This window comes from Equus quagga, chromosome 14 (assembly GCF_021613505.1).
Source record: "Equus quagga isolate Etosha38 chromosome 14, UCLA_HA_Equagga_1.0, whole genome shotgun sequence".
Lineage (NCBI taxonomy): Eukaryota > Metazoa > Chordata > Mammalia > Perissodactyla > Equidae > Equus > Equus quagga.
The window spans coordinates 68,993,350-69,012,529 of record NC_060280.1 but is presented as its reverse complement, the minus strand read 5'-3'; the positions used below and the strand labels follow the sequence as shown (position 1 = coordinate 69,012,529).

At 45.3% G+C, this 19,180-nt stretch overlaps 1 protein-coding gene across 1 annotated transcript in view; it reads right to left on the bottom strand.

The window, feature by feature from the left end:
- Positions 1–19,180, bottom strand: part of SORL1 (sortilin related receptor 1) — a 158,164-nt gene that overhangs the window by 9,594 nt on the left and 129,390 nt on the right. The window contains exons 35-45 of the mRNA XM_046637979.1: positions 18,960–19,129; positions 16,770–16,882; positions 16,437–16,541; positions 15,546–15,618; positions 12,589–12,671; positions 11,273–11,369; positions 8,503–8,687; positions 5,151–5,270; positions 3,327–3,491; positions 2,035–2,209; positions 661–767 (exon numbers count right to left, since the gene is read on the bottom strand). Of these exons, the coding sequence (XP_046493935.1) occupies positions 661–767; positions 2,035–2,209; positions 3,327–3,491; positions 5,151–5,270; positions 8,503–8,687; positions 11,273–11,369; positions 12,589–12,671; positions 15,546–15,618; positions 16,437–16,541; positions 16,770–16,882; positions 18,960–19,129 (1,393 nt within the window). The remainder of the gene's footprint in view (positions 1–660; positions 768–2,034; positions 2,210–3,326; positions 3,492–5,150; positions 5,271–8,502; positions 8,688–11,272; positions 11,370–12,588; positions 12,672–15,545; positions 15,619–16,436; positions 16,542–16,769; positions 16,883–18,959; positions 19,130–19,180) is intronic.

Below are 19,180 nucleotides of genomic sequence, written 5' to 3'. Positions count from 1 at the left end.
TCAAGGCAGCACAGATGATTTATTGGGGCTCTCTTTAGCTCAAGTATACTGACAAGGGGGCCAACCCAGCTCCACTGAAGAACCTGCCCACCCTTGGGTTGCAAATCTGTTCCCAGGTGTTGCTCTCTTTCTCCTCCCGTTTCCTGTTGTGAATACAGTAATGGGTCTGCCAATAACAAAACAAAACAAGTGTTTTCCTATGTCAACAGGCCATCTGCAAGCACTTCCTGCTCCCTCGAATTTCACTGGAAAGAAACTGATGAGACGCCAGGCTGAGCGTGTAGCTCAGCTCCCTGGGACTGAAGCCACAGCCCTGCCCTCAGATTGTTCGGGAAGGATGGGGCCCTTGGTTCCAATGCTGAGCCCCAGTCCAGCTTCAGGAAGCACAGTGAGGCCTCCAGCGCATCTTCCTGTCTTTCAGGGGAAGGCAAGTTCAGGAGCAAAAGTGCTTAGTGCAGAGATTCTCATCTTTAATGGGCAGTATAAACATTTCACTAATTAGCAATCCCACAGAAAATGGTCCTCTAATTCTCAAGTTCGCTCCCTTGCCCTGTTCTTTCTTTTTACTCTATCTATGCCAGCATGCTGTTAACGAGCTCATCTCTAAAACAGCAGTTCAATTAGATTCCCAAAGTCATTCAGGAGGAGGGAGGAACTCACCCTGCTTTCATTAAAATACTTTTCCTTCAAAGCTAGACTTTTCCAAAACAGAAGAACGTGGTCATTTTCTGTTATGATTTTTAAGGCATCAGGTGCTGATAACGAAACTGAAAATTAAAGATGAAATAGGATGCAGTTAGTGGCTATACATTTCAATCTCTGTTTTCTTGTCTGTCAAAAAGAGATTAAATAATATTAACCTTGAGGGGCTAGGTTAAGCAAGAAATAAAACACAAATACTGCTTAGTATAGAGCCTAGCACGTGGTAGATGCTCGTCAACTAGCATCTCTTTTGTTGCTGTTATAAAATCTTTAGCCGGAAAATTTGGACAGTACCTAATTTTGTAGTCCTAAGACCCAAGGATGGCCAAAAAGAAATGGGGTTGGGGAGGAAGGGATGGGATGGGATGCGACCGTGGTTTCTAAGCCTGCCTGGACTTCTGCTCCAGTTTCAGTCGCTTTCCTGCTCAACTTAGTCCCACCCCCAGAGCCTGCGGGGCCTTAGAGCTCAGTGAGGGACCAGGGAGCTCAGCCTGAAGGCAGAGCCCCAGAGTGACCACGGAGTATGGCCGGGAGTATGGACCGCCAGCCTAATGCGGCTGAGCCTCCGTTCCTGGCGCCATCTTCTGCTGTTCCAATAACTGACCTTCGTACCTGCTTTCTGAACTTGAGCCTGTCGAGCCAGCCCAGGGCTGGCAGCCAGTCCTCCTCTAAAAGACTGCCCAGCTATTGGTGTCCCTCCATTTCTACATATCACACTGCCACAAGGAACCATTGAGGCTTCAGTCCAGGTCCCCAGATACAGTGCTTGGTTTTTGCAGCAAACATTCAGGTTTATTTCCTAACTCTCCTGGGCATTCCTCCTCTTCCCCCCTGGAAATGTAGAAACCAGCTAAGGGTGAGAAGACTAAAAGAGACAGAAATATGGAAAACGACAGCTGCTCCCCAGCCTACAGTGCCCTGGCCACCACACTGCAGCTCAGATGCTGGAAGCCTGCACTGCTCTGCCCCAGTGTGGATACTGAAGGGTGCTGTCTGCACTTTCTGTGCAATTCCTCAAAGCAATCCCACATCTACAGGCGTCCTAGCAGCGTGCCTTGCTGTCCGAGAAGGCCTCTAACCTCTCTTCTGCTTACCTGTGGTGATTTTTTTTTTAAAGATTTTATTTTTTCCTTTTTCTCCCCAAAGGCCCCCAATACATAGTTGTATATTCTTCGTTGTGGGTCCTTCTAGTTGTAGCATGTGGGACGCTGCCTCAGCGTGGTTCGACGAGCAGTGCCATGTCCGCGCCCAGGATTCGAACCAACGAAACACTGGGCCGCCTGCAGCGGAGTGCACAGACTTAACCACTCGGCCACGGGGCCAGCCCCTTACCTGTGGTGATTTTTATATTGGAATCTTTGCTCATGTTCCCCAGCTGGACAATGATATGGTATTTCCCTCCAGGTTCCAACTTGTTAAGGGTGTATTCCACAGTACTGTTGCAGGATTTCACCTTATAGCTCCTGTCGCTCTTTCTTATTAGATCTTTAACCGCAATTGCATATAACTGGGACAAGAAAAAGACAACTTAATGGTAATCAGAAACTTGGCATTTTGTACTCTTTGTAGTTCAATGGTAGACGTAACATAACTGTATCAGCGACTGTGACCCAGAGCCACAACATTTTGAGCCCCACAGTCTGACTCTGTTCTTTGGTTGATCAGGTCCAACTTTATAGCAAGTATTCACTCCCAGAATTGTGCAAAGAATTACGAATTTGATCCAAAAAACGACTGTAGGGAAAGCCACACTTATTGTGGCAGCAGCAGGTAGACTGGAATAGGCAAGAAAAATCCAAATTCAGCGTTCAACTTCTGAATCTCCACCATTGTAACAGTTTCGGGATTTTTTGAGAGGAGAGATAATGAATTAAAGTGTTCAATTCTAGCTCTAAAGGACAATAAATTCTACTCTCCCCAGGTCACTTCTTACATGTATAAGGAGAAGGGGAAAATAAAGGGACAGAGAGTAAGTACAGGAAATTCAATTATCAGGAAGAAAGTGAGAACCAAGAAGCCTTTGCAACCAAGCATTTAAAACCACGCCCCCCGGAATGGGGGAGGGGGCAGAGGAGATGGAGGTAAAAGCAGCCAGGGGCAAGGGAAAAGGGGCACATTTTTACTAGAATCAATGCCTCTTCTTCTAGACCAGGGGCAAGTAAACTTTTTTGTAAAGGTTCAGACAGTAAATATTTTAGGCTTTGAAGTCCAGATGGTCTCTGCCACAACTACTCAACTCTGCCATTTGTGGCATGAAAACATCCATAGATAATATGCAAATGAATGGGTATAGCTTTGTTCCAATAAAACTTTATTTATAAAAACAGGCAATGGGCTGGATTTGGCCTGCAGGCATTTGTGTGCCAATTTCAGAGGGTCAGAGAAGGGAAAGTGAGAAGGCAGAGAAGAAGGGACAAACCAATATAGCAGCCGGGAATGGAGAAGTGGCAACTAAGAAGAGGCACCTATAAGGACTGCGATTTGGCCAGACAGAAATCGGGGAGAGACCGCCTGCTGAGCTCCAACCACCAGGCCCAGGTTTCTTGTCCTATTACAGGACCCCCTGCCTCCTCCCAAACCATGCCAAGAATAAGCCAGGCTGCCTGGACACCCGGCCTGCTCACCAGGTCCTGGTCAGGAGAATCATACGGGGACTCCCACTTGAGGACAGCCGAGGTTTTAGTGATATGAACCGCGTGCAGGTGACGGGGGGGCAGCCTGCTGTCCGGGATCATCTTCACCACAACGTAGTCAGAGGACGGCCCTTCATAGGGCACTACCACCCGGACCTGGAACAAACACCACATGGATGCATGCAGTCTTCACTAAGCCATTTTTTCAACAAAATGGTGATGCTCATACACAATTAAAATTCAATCAGTACAAAAAGATATAAAATGTAAAATAATTCTCCACCTACCCTAGATCTCGAATCCATTCTCCCAGAGGTATCACTGCTAACAGTTTTATGTGTTTCCTTCCAGAAACATCCTATGCATATAACAGTCCCTCCTTATCTGTGGTTTCGCTTTCCACAGTTCCAGTTTGAAAATATTAAATGGAAAATTCCAGCAATAAACAATGCATAAGTTTTAAATTGAGTGCCGTTCTGAGTAGCATGATGAAATTTCACGCCTTCCCCCTCCATCCTGCCCAGGACGTGAACCATCCTTTTGTCCAGAGTATCCATGCTGTATATGCTACCTGCCCATTAGTCAGTTAGTAGCTATCTTGGTTACTAGATTCACTGTCACGATATCGCAGTGCTTGTGTTCAAGCAACCCTTATTCTACTTACTAATGGCCTCAAAGCACAAGAATAGTGATGCTGGCAATTCAGATATGCCGAAGAGAAGTTATTGTTAATCTCCTACTGTGCCTAATTTGTAAATCAGACTTGATCATAGATATGTATGTATAGAAAGAAACAGTACATATAGGACTCAGCACTATCCATGGTTTCGGGCATCCACTGGGGGTCTCGGAACGTATCCCCCATGAATAAGGGGGTACTACTGTATTAGCACAGAAATACGTATGCGTATATAGATACACACTTATATATTCATGTACCTATGCATAGCCTATTTTTCTTAAAATTTTTTTACACAAATGAGAAAACATTACACATATTATTCTGCTCTTTACTTCTTTCACTTAATAACAGAGCTTAGAGATTTTTCCATACCAGTATATTTAGAGTTGTGGTATTTCTTTTGTATGTTTGCCCTGTATTCCATTGCAATGATAAACTATAATATATTTTTGTTTTGTTTTGTTTTGTTTTTTGTTTTTGAGGAAGATTAGCCCTAAGCTAACTACTGCCAGTCCTCCTCTTTTTTGCTGAGGAAGACTGGCCCTGAGCTAACATCCGTGCCCATCTTCCTCTACTTTATACGTGGGACACCTACCACAGCATGGCGTGCCAAGCAGTGCCATGTCCGTACCCGGGATCCGAACTGGCGAACCCCGGGCCACCGAGAAGTGGAATGTGCGAACTTAACCACTGCGCCACCGGGCCGGCCCCCTAAACTCTAATATTTTTAACCAGTCTTCTCTTGATAGACATTTGTTTCAAATCTTTTGCTATCACAAGCAATAGTATACCAAACATCTATTTCCATATATCTCAGCACACATGTAAAAGTACGAAGGCTAAATTCCTACAAGTGGAATCTGACAAAAGCTTTTTCTCTATTTCCGTGACCCGTCTGCCAAGTTCTCACTCCTCCACGATGGACCCGCAGTTGGTTAAGTGGCCGTTCATTCTGTGTTTCAGGCAGGAACCTGATGCTTGTCCAGAAGAGGAACTATCCTCCCATCACACACACGGATCCTGGAATCCATGCCTCCAGCTGCCCAGGTCCTGGCTCTGAGCTGGGATTCCAGGAATGAAGACATCCTTAAAAAATGGAAACCTTCCTGGGCTCTCTGGCACAGGAAACTTACCAGAAACAAATACTGTTCATCCCTACTGACAATGACTGTTTTGTTGTGGAGTGAAGTAGTCAAGCTCTTCGGGTTGCGATAGAGGTCAAGAAAAGACGTAGCATAGAAAATACCATAAACCTGGTAAAAAGAGAGAATGGAAAAGGATGTCAGCTCAGTGGCCAGTGACCTCATTCTCTTGAAATCCCTAATTTAAGGCCCTGGGAACTGCTTCAAAAGAGCTCAGAGAGAAGTCTTCATTCAACATTTATTTCATCCGTATTTACAGAGAAAGCATGTTATTCACACCTACGAAGATAAATACGGTGGGGTCTCTGTCCTCAAAGAGCTCATTTTTGAGGAGGGACAGGCAGAGAAGAAAAACAGGCATGATTATAAATAACAAGTTGCAAATACAAAACGTTAGATGCTATACTAAAAGATTGCATGATGAGCCAGGGCAAAGAGAGGGGTTCCCAGAGAGAGGGTGGCACTCTACCAGTGTGAAGCTTGGACATGGGGAGCTGAGCAGTTGTGCTGGGTGGGGCAGGCAGCTGTGCGAGTTTGTGGAGGGAGCGTATGGACGGCAGGCAGCAGGGCAGACGCTAGTAGCTGCCCAGAAGACATCCATCCTTCCTTTCCTCCTTGGTAGAATCCTGGTTCTTAGTGAGAACCGCGACCTGGAAAGAAGTCTACATTTCCCACCTCCCTCAAAGCTAGGAGAGGCCACATGACAAAGTTCTGGTCAATAAGATGTAAGCAGAAGCATCACTGGGGACCTCTGTGAGGGCCCATTAAAACAGAGGGACGAACCCTTCTTCCTGCCCTCCTGCTGACTGGAATACAGATGATGTGTGGCTCCCGGAGGCCTCTTGGACCATGAGGTGACCTTGAATATGGATGCCACAGGGTGGAGGTGCAGGGCCTGGGTCCTGGATCAAGCCGTGCCACCACCATGAAGCCCTGGACTGCTGAACTCCAACCTTCTCTTAATTAGGAGGGAAACAGACTGTTTAAAGCTACTATTACTCTCAGTTCCTGATATATGCAGCCATGCTTGACCCTAATTGATACACATGGGACAGTGAGAGCGTTTAAAGCAGGGAAGTGGGAATTTGATGGTGCTTGTAGCAGGGAGGGTGGAAGCTGAGGGAGTTTTTAATGGGAGACTAAGTGTGGAGGAAGCTTCCTTTGTAAGGCAGAATCAAAGAGCATTTTCTGCAAGAGCATACGAGTGGGTAAGAAAAGGGACTTGAAGAAAACCGTCCAAGTCTGGAGAAGTCGTGGGAATGGAGGGAACTGATGGAGATCTGCATAGAGATTTCCAAGTAGCAGACAACAGTATGTTTTTCTCTAGCACCGCTCAGCAGCCAGGACTGGAGAGGGGAAAGCGTGGACAGGAAAGAGGAAGGGAAGCCCTGAAGCCGGTGATAAACTGGGAGGAGGTGAGGAAAGAGAGAATTAGGGGACACAAAGGGGTCAGAAAGAAAATGTGAATGGAGCAGGAACAGGGGACTGAGGGCTCAAAACATGAAATGGGACGAGGAGGCCAGAGCAGGGCCTTCAGAGCTCAGAAGCAGGCCTCATCTCAGCGAGGATGTGCCATGGGGTGGACTGGCTCTGGCCAGGGGCCAAGAAAAGGGACCATGAGCCAAGGGAGCCAGAGAGTAACAAGCCCGCCACCATGGACAGTGACAATGGCAGTCCCCATGGTGGAGAGGAGAAGTATGAGTGAGATGGAGAGTTCTCAGTGAACCAAAGACGGGTAGAAGCTGAGAACGTCCTACGGTGATTTCTTTGGATCGCTCACCCTCTGAAAGCTCTGACAGGAGTAACCAGTCTACCAGAAAGGATGAGGAAGAGCAAGCCTACTTCTTCAAGTTCACACGCAATTGGAGACCCTAAAATCAAGCAACGTTCCAGTGTTCTGTACATTATGCCCTACTCTGTGAAGACAGCTGGGTCTGACAAGGTGGTCATGCCCTCAGTTGGGTCTATAAACGGAGAGAAAGGCCCCTTGGCATCTACTTCAAGGTAAAAGTGATGCTGGGGATGGCTCTGCGCATTCTCATCTCTATCCCTGCCTCAGAATCAGGTTCTGGAGCCCCCAAAGAACGGAGGCTGTTAGATCAGCCAGGCCTGAGCTCAAACTCAGTCTCCCACTTACTAGAGCTTCAGCTTTGGCAAGTTACTTCACCTCTCTGAGCTTTAGATTCCTCATTGGTCAAGTGGGAACACTTAGCCCACAGAGCTGATGGAAGGATAAAATGGGAGAATGTGTACAAAGGATTTTGCCTGGCACACAGTGGGTACTCAGCAAATCTCACGTCTCCTTTCTTCTTCACTGCCAATCTTACAGACAAGCACTTGCAAGCCTTGGTTTTTCCCCATGAACCAGTCCTGTACCAAATACACACTGAAGATACCCTCAGAAGATAAGACAAAGGCCAGTTCCTCCCTCATCAGTCACTGAGGATCCACTAAGTCATAATATAGATTTAGTTCTACATGCCTTCCCACTTGGAAGCCTCAGAAAACAATGCTTCCCTTCAAGGGACTCACAAACTAGTTAGGTAAGAATAACAGAAGATATCAAATAGGACAAAGCTGTGTCTAATGAAACAGTATGCTGTATGGCACCGACTATAAATATTTCAAGAGCTCATGAGGGAAAGAGATAAAATAGGAGAAGAGTTGGACTTGATGGCTCAGCAGAAGCAGGGAAGGGAAAGAACATAACTCAAGGTACAGAGGCAGGAGGGGGATGGAATGTGCCAAGAACCTCGGGAAGGCTTCCCTAAAAGCAAAGGCAGGCACGTACTGGGGAGGGGTGGAAAATAAAACACCAGACTCAAAAGGAAGCACAAATCTAATCATAGTGAATCCAAATGCAGATATAAAAACAAAAGAAAAAGAAAGACCTATATACAAGTGCAGCAGAGACACTGGAATGAACGGGGGACACATTTGAGAAGACTGGCCCCAGCAGGCACGTGGGGATCACGTGAAGGGGGAAGGAGCTGCGGGCAAGATACTTAGAGGCAGTATTCATCATCACTGCTGCTGACTTCTCACCAAGCCCACATGACCCAAGGTGAGTCCCCAAGCAGAGGAATATGCCACCCTCTTTACTCTCACGATCTATTTGACAGCAAACAGCACATGACACTTTCTCTCAGATGACAGGCCAGGGGGAGGCAAGGGATGCTGGGGCTGGGATGTCAGGGGCCTCTAGAAGGTAATTCCGAACTTACCAAGAAGGTAGCTTGTGTTTGGGGTGAGTAAGGAGGAAGCAGCAACAGAGGAGAGAGTCTTGGGGCTGCCCAGTGGCCTAACCTCAGGGGAGAGTCCATCCTCGCTCTGGCTGACTTACCACATTCCTGGGGCCAGTCCAGGTACATTCCACGGCAGTCTGATTGATGGCCTTGGCTTTGAGGCTGGGAGCAGGTGGGCGGACTCCTTTGGTCGTGACATGCTCAAATGCCAGAGGACTATCCCCCAAGTCGGTTTTGGCCCAGGCAGAAATCTCATAGGCCGTATGAGCTGTCAGATTGCCAACTGCGGAAACAGGGACAAGGAGATGCCATGAGGGAGCTGGGGGTGTTAGTCAAGAATTTGTGTCCTGATATACACATCCTAGTTTTTTAATGTACTCTCTCAATTTAAGTGAGTCCCACATGTTGTAGGATTTTTACTATTTTACAAATTCATCCAGCGTTATTTTTTTTTTTTAGATTTTTTTTTTTTTTTAATTTTTTCCTCTTTCTCCCTAAAGCCCCCCGGTACATAGTTGTATATTCTTCGTTGTGGGTCCTTCTAGTTGTGGCATGTGGGATGCCGCCTCAACGTGGCTTGACGAGCAGTGCCATGTCCGCACCCAGGATTCGAACCAACGAAACACTGGGCCGCCTGCAGCGCAGCACGCGAACTCAACCACTCGGCCACGGGGCCAGCCCCGATCCAGCGTTATTTTTTGATGACTATTCAAGTAACACACTGCATGGGCACCAGGTAATTTCTTTTAAAACTGACTACCTGGGGATATAAATTGGTACAACACTCTGGGAGAGCCATTTGGCCTTGTCTAAGAGACCTGAAATTCTTCACAACCTTTAATCTAGTTATCCTACGAAATCAAGAGAGAGACTCAAAAATTTATGTAGTGAGGATGTCCATCACAGTGTTTGTTGAAAAGGAAAAAACTACATAAACTGATTGTCCAGCAACAGGGAAATAGTTAAATAATGTGCATTCCATGAACTTCATGTGCTTTCATGTGTGTTACATGAACTATTATGCAGCCAGTAAAAGTTGTTTCCAAGAATTTTATAAGACTAGAAAATTCTCACAGTTTTATGTTAAGCGAAAAAGGCAGGATACAAAACTATATATAGTATTATTCCAATTTTGTAAAAAAGATATAAAGAGATCAATGAAGAGGGAAAAAACTAATTTAGGAGAAATCTGAAATGTAAAGGGGGTCCCTGGCAAGTGAAATTATAGGAAATTTTAAATTTTTATTATACCTTTTTTGTTTTCTAAATTTTTTATAATAAACAAGTGCTCCCTTTCTAATTAGGGGAAATGTTATCAAAAACTAAAAGAGCAGAGGAGTCAGCCTGGTGGCACGGCAGTTAAGTGTGCACGTTCCACTTCAGTGGCCTGGAGTTCACCGGTTCGGATCCCGGGTGCAGATACGGCACCGCTTCGCAAGCCATGCTGTGGCAGGTGTCCCACATATAAAGCAGAGGAAGATGGGCACAGATGTTAGCTCAGGGCCAGTCTTCCTCAGCAAAAAGAGGAGGATTGGCAGCAGATGTTAGCTCAGGGCTAATGTTCCTCAAAAAAAAAAAAAAAAGAAAGAAAGAAAAGAAGAGAAAACTGAAAGAGCAGAGAATAAAGAGAGAATCTGCTAAGAGGACAGCCTTTGGAATCAGAAGGACTAGGGTTCAAGGCCTCACTGTTCCCTTTATAGCTGTATAACCTAGGATAAAGTATGCAAACTCTGCAAGCCATCTCCTTGTTTGTAAGATGGGGAAAAATAACATGTATAGCAGCTGGCTGTCGCAGGGACTAAAGAAGAAAATGCTCATAAAGTGCTGGGCAGGATGCCTAGCACCAAGCTAGCCCTTAATATACGTCAGGCAACAGCTTATAAGACTTTCGTTCCCGACTGCCAATTTCTCTTGGTGCGACATAGAGGCAATGAGATCATAGCCTTTGGAATTAGAAAGATGTAGGTTCCAATTCTGGTTCCCCCACCTCCCAAGGGAATTACTTAATCTTTGAACCTTGTTTTCTCATCCGTAAAATGAGCATACTCCACAGAATTATTACTGAGGTTATGTAAACAATACACACAGAGTGCCAGGGTAAATGCCTGAACACAGGAAGTGCTCAACGTTATTTTTACTCTTGGCCAACTTCCTTGGGCAACATTCGGCTTCCGGAAAAAAAGACAATAATATAATACCTGTTAGGAATAGAAATATGATTGAAAGTACTTTGCAGACAGGCCACAAGAGGAAAGGAAGGAGCTCCTGTGTCATTCTCAACATTCATAGACAGCCTTTGCCATTGAAGGTTTTGTCTTGGAAATAAATGATAATCCATCCTTTAGCCCATTTTCAGATATGAGAATTTTCATTCGAGACTCACTATTTGCCCAGATATAAGAGAGACTGGACCACTTCCTTCCTTCACTCAGTCTGTTTGTCCCTTCTTTCAACAAATATTCATTAAACACCAATTACGCACCAGGCCCTGTCCACCTCACACCTGCAAAGGAGGAGCAAACCAGGCCAGAAAAGAGAGACGGGTAACTAAATCTAGGAACTCTTTCTTTTGGAACTCAAAAATCATCTGTAGAGGGTTAATCTGGCTTCCTCCCAGTCTTTCCTCCTTTTAAGCCTCCAACTTCCATTAAGAGCCATCAGGTTAGAAGGGGCTAGAGGAACCACCAAGCAGATCCCTCGCGTGGGCTCAGGAGTCATTTACAGTGTCCTCATTCTGCCCAGCGAGAATGGCAGTTGGAGAAGACCCCCCACCTCTCCCAGGCACCCCACACAAGCTCTACTGCTAGGACAGCATGGATCCAGCCTCATTCCTTCCTGCTCACACACTGCCTAGCTCCAAGGTGTTACCTTTGTGTGACAACATGCTCCCTTGGAAGTTCAACGTTCTCTTCTCCTGTTTGTGGCTGTCAAATGCCCAGAAAAGGTTCACAACATAGCCATTCACCTGCCAAGAACCAGGAAATATGTTACATGAACAGTACACAGTCACAGAGCACACCAAACACAAAAGGCACCCCTTTTCTGTTGTTTCCTTGGGTATCTCATTTCTTACAACAGACGGATTGTTTCTTTTGATCTTTAAACTAGTTCCAATTGTACTTTCATTGAATATTTATACTCCACCTACTTCTAAAAATAAATGTGAGACCATTTATAATACAAAATACAGATTCAAAGAAACAAACAAAAAATCAATGCAGAATAAAAGGACAAGAACCAATTAACAAAGGCTGAAAGAGGAAAAATTGAAAAGATAATTAGGTTATGGTAATTAACGATAAATCTTAGCTCAAGTGGTCCTTGCAGTGAAGGCCATGAGGTCAATACAAAGGGGGCTTGGTTAGATCTCACTGTCTAACAGGAGCAAATATATCCATGCATCAAGAAAGACTACCTTTACCAAGTCCTGAGCTCACAGAAGGATTTGATCTATAGATCTTTAAATACGGGACAATAAAAAAAATAATGTTTTCAAGACAAAAGATTATATAGACAAGGATGACATACGGCCATTTCTTGCATCAACTGTTTCTAAAGCCAAGGGCATGACATCAAATTGTAGTTCAGTAAATGGCACCAGGACTCTGAAGGCTGTTTGTCCTGCCACAACTTCACAGACAGGGAGGAATATGAGGAGAAAAACAAGAAGAACACTATGGAAGGTGGATCCCAACTTGAGAAACCACAGGGACACAGGGAACTACGGTGAAGTTGGCTATGCAGATGGGCCAAGTGGAGAGGCCGGTGGTGCTGGAAGAGGAGGATATTGGGTAGGTATAAGTGGATATGTTTCCAAGGTATCTGACTCTTACAAGACTCCCTTCCAGTGTGGGAACCTCTGCATTAGCGCTCAGCACCAGGAAATCCAATAAAGCTGAAAATTACAGGGCATACATATTCTGTTAACACCAACTCTTTATTTGCACTGTAGCTGTGAACCATTTAATTATATGGTTAAAAAAAAAGGCACCAGGCTGAGGCAGAATAATTACATGTGAAGACTCAAGTTGTTCTTTGTGGAGGGAGGGACCAACCCAGTTGCGGTATTTTGGCTTCACTGGATCAAGTCATTCGTTTTTCTTAATCTTACTGTACTCTGTTGTATGAGTTCCCTTACAAAGTTAACACCCCACCCGACTGCTAGTTTGAAATTTCAACATTACCTTGATGTCATTATCCATGGACAGGGTAAAGCTTAGAGAATTCTCACTATAGCTGTCAATGTGGATATCTGGTGGTGGGATCACTGGAAACAAAAAGGAAGTCAAAAAGAGAAACCTCGTGATGAAAAGTGAGGAAGGCAGGACTTAACAGTTTTCAACTCCACACACAAAGTGCTCTTTCAGTTGGGGAAGAAAGGGCATTTCTTGGGCTGTTTTCACTTGTCCGTCTCTTTGACCACTGCTGTCCTGAAGCTGAGGTTGGGTCCAGAGTTGCCTGGTGAACACATAACTATCTTGGCTCTCTCAGCTACCCTGGCAGTTAGGCTGGGCAGAAAAATTCCATGATGCAAATGCCCCAAACAGCCCAGCTTTAGCCTGCTTCTGAACCATGCTGGATCCCAGGGAGTGCCACCTTTACTGGCACCAACAAAGTCCCAGCAGCCTCAAGTCCTTTTTGAAGGTTGACAACAAGACAAATCGTAAGTCATAAATTGTAAATGTACGTGTGGCAACATGGAAAGGACGTGGCCTCTGGAGTCTGGCAAACTCGAGTTCAAATTCCTGTTCAGACTCGTAAGAACTGGGTAACCTGGGGCAAGTTACTGATCCTCATTAAGCCTGGAGATGCTATCTACACTTCACGGAAGTGGGCAAATTCACTCAAATCAGGTATGTAAAGTGCCTAGCACGGAGCTAATATTCCCTTTCTCTTCCTTTGCAATAAAGTCCCACCCCTGATGGATTAAAGAACCGGTAAGGCCATGGGCATTCTCAAAAAGGCCAGAGCTCAAGCTGAACACTGAGGGGTCAAGGAGAGAGGAGCTGAGACAAAAGACCCCTCGAGTTCAAGAGATGAGCATCGTGCTTGACATCTTGAAGGTCTGCCCACAAGAGAGCTGACGGTGCTCACCAGGCGTAATCTAAAAGGGATCCATGGGGTAAATACTATCAGAAGATAATATTTAAATGACAACTTATATATTAGACTCTCAGCACATGCACCTCTTATGGAGGCAAAGGAAGAGAGACTCAAAGGAGAGGACAAGATCTGACGACAAGAGATGTAGGAAAATCTGGAGGAGTCCCTCCAGATGATCAACCACATAAAAATGGGCTTGAGGAAAACGCAGTAACTAGAAGAAGAAAGGACACTCGGGGTTTCAGGCAGCCAACTCAGAGCCAAACGGCGCGAGTACTGCTGTAAAGCCGACCTGAATTATAATCATGCGACTGGGGACAGGTCACAATCCTCTCCAAAATCCAATTTCCTTGGCTACAGAATGAGCCTAAGGATGCTTACAGGATTGATAAGGATTAAAAGAGATCAATTTCTGTAGAACAATAAGCATGGTGCTTAGAACACAAGAAGTACTTGACAAACAGTGGCTTTGCTCCTTGTTGTTATCAACCCACTACACTCACTAATTAATTTGATGCTTCTGGCTGACGCCACTGCTGCTTTCGTCCTTCGTCTGCTTATGTTATTATGATCCAAGGTCATGAATATTTCAAACAAATACTTGCTGACTCGGCACCCGGTTGCCCTCTGTACATACCCTAACCAAAACCCATGCAAGGAGCTGAGATTCACCAAAATCGTATAAAAGAAGTTTGAGTGAAGTAACCACCCACTGAGATTTTCAAATGCAGGTGTGACTTGTGCCTATGGAATTCAAGGTACATGTTTTTTGTTGACCATCCAAAGTCCCTTCGTTTCAGTATGTACCATCAGTGTATTCTGACTCTGATTTTCTAGAGGGAAATGATACAATAAAAACTCTAAGGTAGTATGAATTCGGCACACTTTTTCCAATACCCAGTGGCACCCTGCTCCAAAGACTGGCCGGCTTCACTAAGTCTGGCTGCCTCCTGCCCTGATCTCATCACCCTCAATTTTAAAGGCAACCAGAGTGACTCTCCACGACCCAGAGCCTCCTTCTCACAGGCTCAGGTTGAAGTCAAATCTCCTGTCACATTCCATGTAACACTTCTGGCTCTAACACCTCCAAGTCCAGAAACGAAAGCCCCAAGTGCCAAGGCTAAGATCAGGAAAACCACTCAACAGAGGGGTTGTGGTCTGTCTCCCAAAGCGAGCGGAGGCCTTCATTTAACTGCTTCAATTCACTCATTCATCAGCTATTTCATTGGTTCCTACTTGATGCCAGTGCTAGAGTGGAGGAAACCAGACCAGATCTCTGCCATTATGAGGCACACATGCAAGAGGATGAGCGAGCCACCCAGAAAGCAGGGCGACCCAGGGGGCTGCCCGTGAGTCAGCCTAGGGGGAAGCAGTCTAAGCACAGGGGTCAAGGGCATAGAGTTCAGGGTGAGGTGGATCAGGTTCCAATACCAGCTCTGCCACTTACTGAGTGTGTGGCAAGTGACATAATCTCTTTCTAGTTCCTTATCTGCTCTTATAGCTGTTCTAAGGGTTCAATGAGATGAGCTGATGTATGCAAGGCAGCGAGCAATCCAGACGGCTCAGTCCTTGGCAGGCAATCAGCCACTACTAATACCAGCCCCCGTGCTAGAAAACACCACCTACACATCATCTACTGGTGCTGCTGGGAGAAGTAACAAGCATCAGGTGGTACTCTTTTAAAAACACCATAAATGAACATGTACAAAATCATCTTTATTTTTAATAAGGAGAGACTCCTTCTATTTTGGATAGTGTGCATGATCCCGAAGGGCCAAGCACGATGGCCTTTGGAAAGCCCTTTGGCTACCTGCATTTTAAGAAACGCTCAATTCCAGGAGGCGGAATGTATTCAACAGTCACCCCAAAACCGTCTGTATCTACAGCACTAGGGAGACACCCAGAAATGTGCACGTGTTGGGGGTAGGCGGTTGTGTGAAGTTTTCTAATCTATGCTTCCCCACTTTCCAGTCAGACTAAACGTTATTTCCCAAGGGTTTCTATCTTCTCTCAATCTGCAAATGCTGGAATCATTTACCTTTTCCTTTTATGGTGGTAATGGATTTAGAATCGCTCCAGTTTCCTATTCCACGACTAGTCACGGCAGCCACCTTTCAAATCAGAGTGTGAATTAGTATGAAATAAAGGCAATATATCATAAAGCGAGAATTCTCAATGAGCTAAAGGGGTGAGACTTTGGAAACGAGGGTGGAAAAAATTATATACAGAGGGATCCAGATATTCAGAGGCCCCAGCAATGAGATAAGAGGGCAAAAGAGACAGGGGAGGGAATGCAAGGAAAGGGAATTGTGACAGTGCTGAGATTATGAAATTTCTACTGATTGATGGATGTCAAGGTTCTTCTAAAGGGCGGGGTGTGAGAGTGTGTGTTTGTGTGACCACATATACACACACAAACTACACACATATATGCAAAAGGGTACTGAGGAAATTATCAGCATAAGGGAGTCTGTGTATGCACTTAATGGTCTCAACAAACATTTTGCACAAAATCTATCTTCTTTCTGCTAAAGAAATAATATCTTTCAGAAGAACCACACAATTTCAGTTTATAAATGCCACTTATCAGAGTTCACATCACTCTGCAGCTCCAGATAAGCAGAAATGAGGTGGCTGCACAAGTGCAGGAGCTGGAACGCTAGCAGAATTTCTGGGTTCGAGGCAGGTAAAGCTGCGTTAGCAGGAATTCTCGGTTATCTGAGGGAAGTCTGATTCCAAGTTCCTTGTGGCAATGGTGAAAGAGATTGAAAGAAATGATGACCCACCCAGGGCAAGGGGTTGCATATTTATCAGATTACTAATAAGCATCTCATTAAAGGTAAGCATGGGTTCTCGGGAAACAGCAACCATCTCCATATGGTCTAAGATCGCCCTGAAGGCTGGAATGGTGCTAATAAACAATACTCACTCGGACAGTGTATTGAGCGCTGACCAGTAAGTTCTTTATTTCTGTAAAGTTACTAGCAGCCCTCTGGGAGGCCCACATCTTGGAACCACTCCTGCTGTATTCTACCTAAAGTGAGAAGAAAAAAATATTAGTAAAAGGTATCCAAAGGTCTAAGGCACCCTAATACATTATACGGAGGCCAGAGGAGAAAGGGCAAAAGGAGGTGCAAAACGTTCTAACAGATGGATCATCCCAAATCAAGTCCTCGTCATACGGAACACACTTCTGCTCTAACAGACCCAGAAATCTCCTACGCACCCCAACACACATGGCCAACTCCAGGAAGATACTTACAATGTACTCTCGGATGAGGCCATGGGTGTGAGCGGGAGGAGTCCATTGGCCCACAATCACACCTTCCACTTCCCTGTGCAGTGACAGCTGGAGATTCTGAGGGGCATCTGGCACTAGAAAGGAGTTAACTCGAGGTTAAAACCCATCTGCCTACTAGTCAACTGGAGGAATTTCTGAGCTTAAAATAAGGATAAGAGAGAATCGAGGGCCAGGATTGGGACCCATCTATTAGAAAAGGCCGTTAGCTTGGTCTTCACACTGACAAAAAAACCTTTCTCTCTTCCAGAATGCAAGGTGCGCCGTCTACACATCAGATCACGGCTTAGTGGGGTCTGATGCAGGTTTGTGGCTCCCAAGGGCTGCAGGGGGGAATCACTTGGGCAGGCTGCGTCTCCACTGGCCCTGGGACTTCAATGCTGAGATCTTACTTGTCAGGGACACTGCCTGCTGCCTCAACTTATACAACAAAACAGGACTGTGGGCATGACTACCAAGGAGTAAGACTTAGTCTCCAACATCACAGAACTTCTTTATTGACAGAATGGGATCACCTTCAAACCAGACCCTTAAATGACTTTAGTGCTCCCATATTCAAGACACTTCTAGATCTTTTCTTTTGTGACTACCTTCAGTGCCAGGTTAGAAGTCACACACGAAAACTAGTTATAATACTTTTAAGTCTAGCTTCATTTTGACTCCAGGGTGTTCATCCATGTTGATAATCCACAGAAGATGAATGTGATAGGGTTGAATTTTGTCACACCGCTTCCCCACCCCTCTCCCCCCATTCATGCTGAAATCTTAACTCCCAGTACCTCAGAATGTGACTGGATTTGGAGACAGGGTCTTTAAAGAGGCAATTAAGTTAAAATGAGGTCATTGGAGTGGGGCCTAACCCAACATAAGTGGTGTTCTTATAAGAAGATGAAATTAGGACACAGAAACACACAGAGGGAAGACCATGTGAAGACACATGGAGAAGACGGCCATCTTACGAGCCAAGGACAGAGGCCTCAGAAGAAAGAACCCTGCCAACACCTTGATCTCAGACTTCCAGCCTCCAGAACTGTGAGACAATAAATTCCTGTTGTTGAAGCCACCTGGTCTGCAGTACTATGGCAGCCCGAGCAAATAATACAATGACTGGTCGTCAACAATCAGTGACCTGCAAGTCCTTCAGGGGCAGGAACTGTGTCTTATCCATCTCTCTATCTCCAATGTCTAACATTATCTCTGAGCAATAGTAGGTGCTCAGCTAATATGTGTGCAAGAAAATCAATGAATGGGATATTTCAAAGATAGTTCCAGAGTGTCAAGAGTTTAGCATGGTATTGCTGCCTCAGCATCCATTTTGTTTGGCCAAGCGGCCTACAGGGGCCTTAAACTGACATTAGTTCCTCATGCAAGGGCCCTACATAACAGCACACAGAGTCTCAAGAAAATCTAAGTTCCTAACAGAGGCATGTGCCCCAGGTCCTGCTTCTCTCTCTGCCTGCATCCTACCTGGACCTCCCTATAGGGCCCTCCTAGGCATGCGTGTACCTCCTCCAGGACATGGGAGTTCTAAACTTCTCTATTTCCATTTCCACTGTGGGCTTTCATTGACCATTCAACACCAGGGCTCTACTCAACAAACGTTAATTTAACAAAGTCACAACACAGAGGTTCTGATGCGGTAGCTGCAAAGAGGAGTTCACAAAACCTTGGGAACAAACCAACCTTGGCATAAGCACATAGGTGCCCAATGTCAACTGCTCTGAAGGGGAGAGGAAGCAGGGAACTCTCCCGGATACATATAAGTTTTGGTAAATTTCTTCAAAACTTAGCCACAATACTTTTCTGACCTGCCTCAAATTTTAACCATGATGAGCTCCTACGTACCAAGTACTGGGAAATACCTAGAGAAGGAAGGTAGAGGCAGAAACTAGACAAGAAATATAAAAGAGGGGAATGGTGGACAGAATCTGAAATTAACTTGTTAAGGTACAAGAACAGTAAGTGACATAATGAGAATACATGTTCAACAACTAAGGCAGGATGATAAAACTTGGCCACAATCATCTGTACATGTGAGTATGGCACATATGAATATTCATGTGCCATGTTCCCACATCCGGAGCATCCCTGGGAAACTCTGAAAATTCCACATAAGGTCTCGTACATGCCATAAAAATAAACTATAACACTTACATCCTTCCGGAGTCCTCAGAGTCACGAAGTCATTGGAATTGTGCACCTTGCTCAGACATTGGACCTGCACTTTAACCTGATATGTGGTATCCGGCTTCAAGACTTTTAATATCATGTTTGTTTTATTGCTGTGGGTCTCCAGAGTCTTCCACATGCTCTCTCCAACCACCCTGGCCAAGAGAATAAAGACTTTGTCACATCAAAGCAGCATGGGGTGGCTG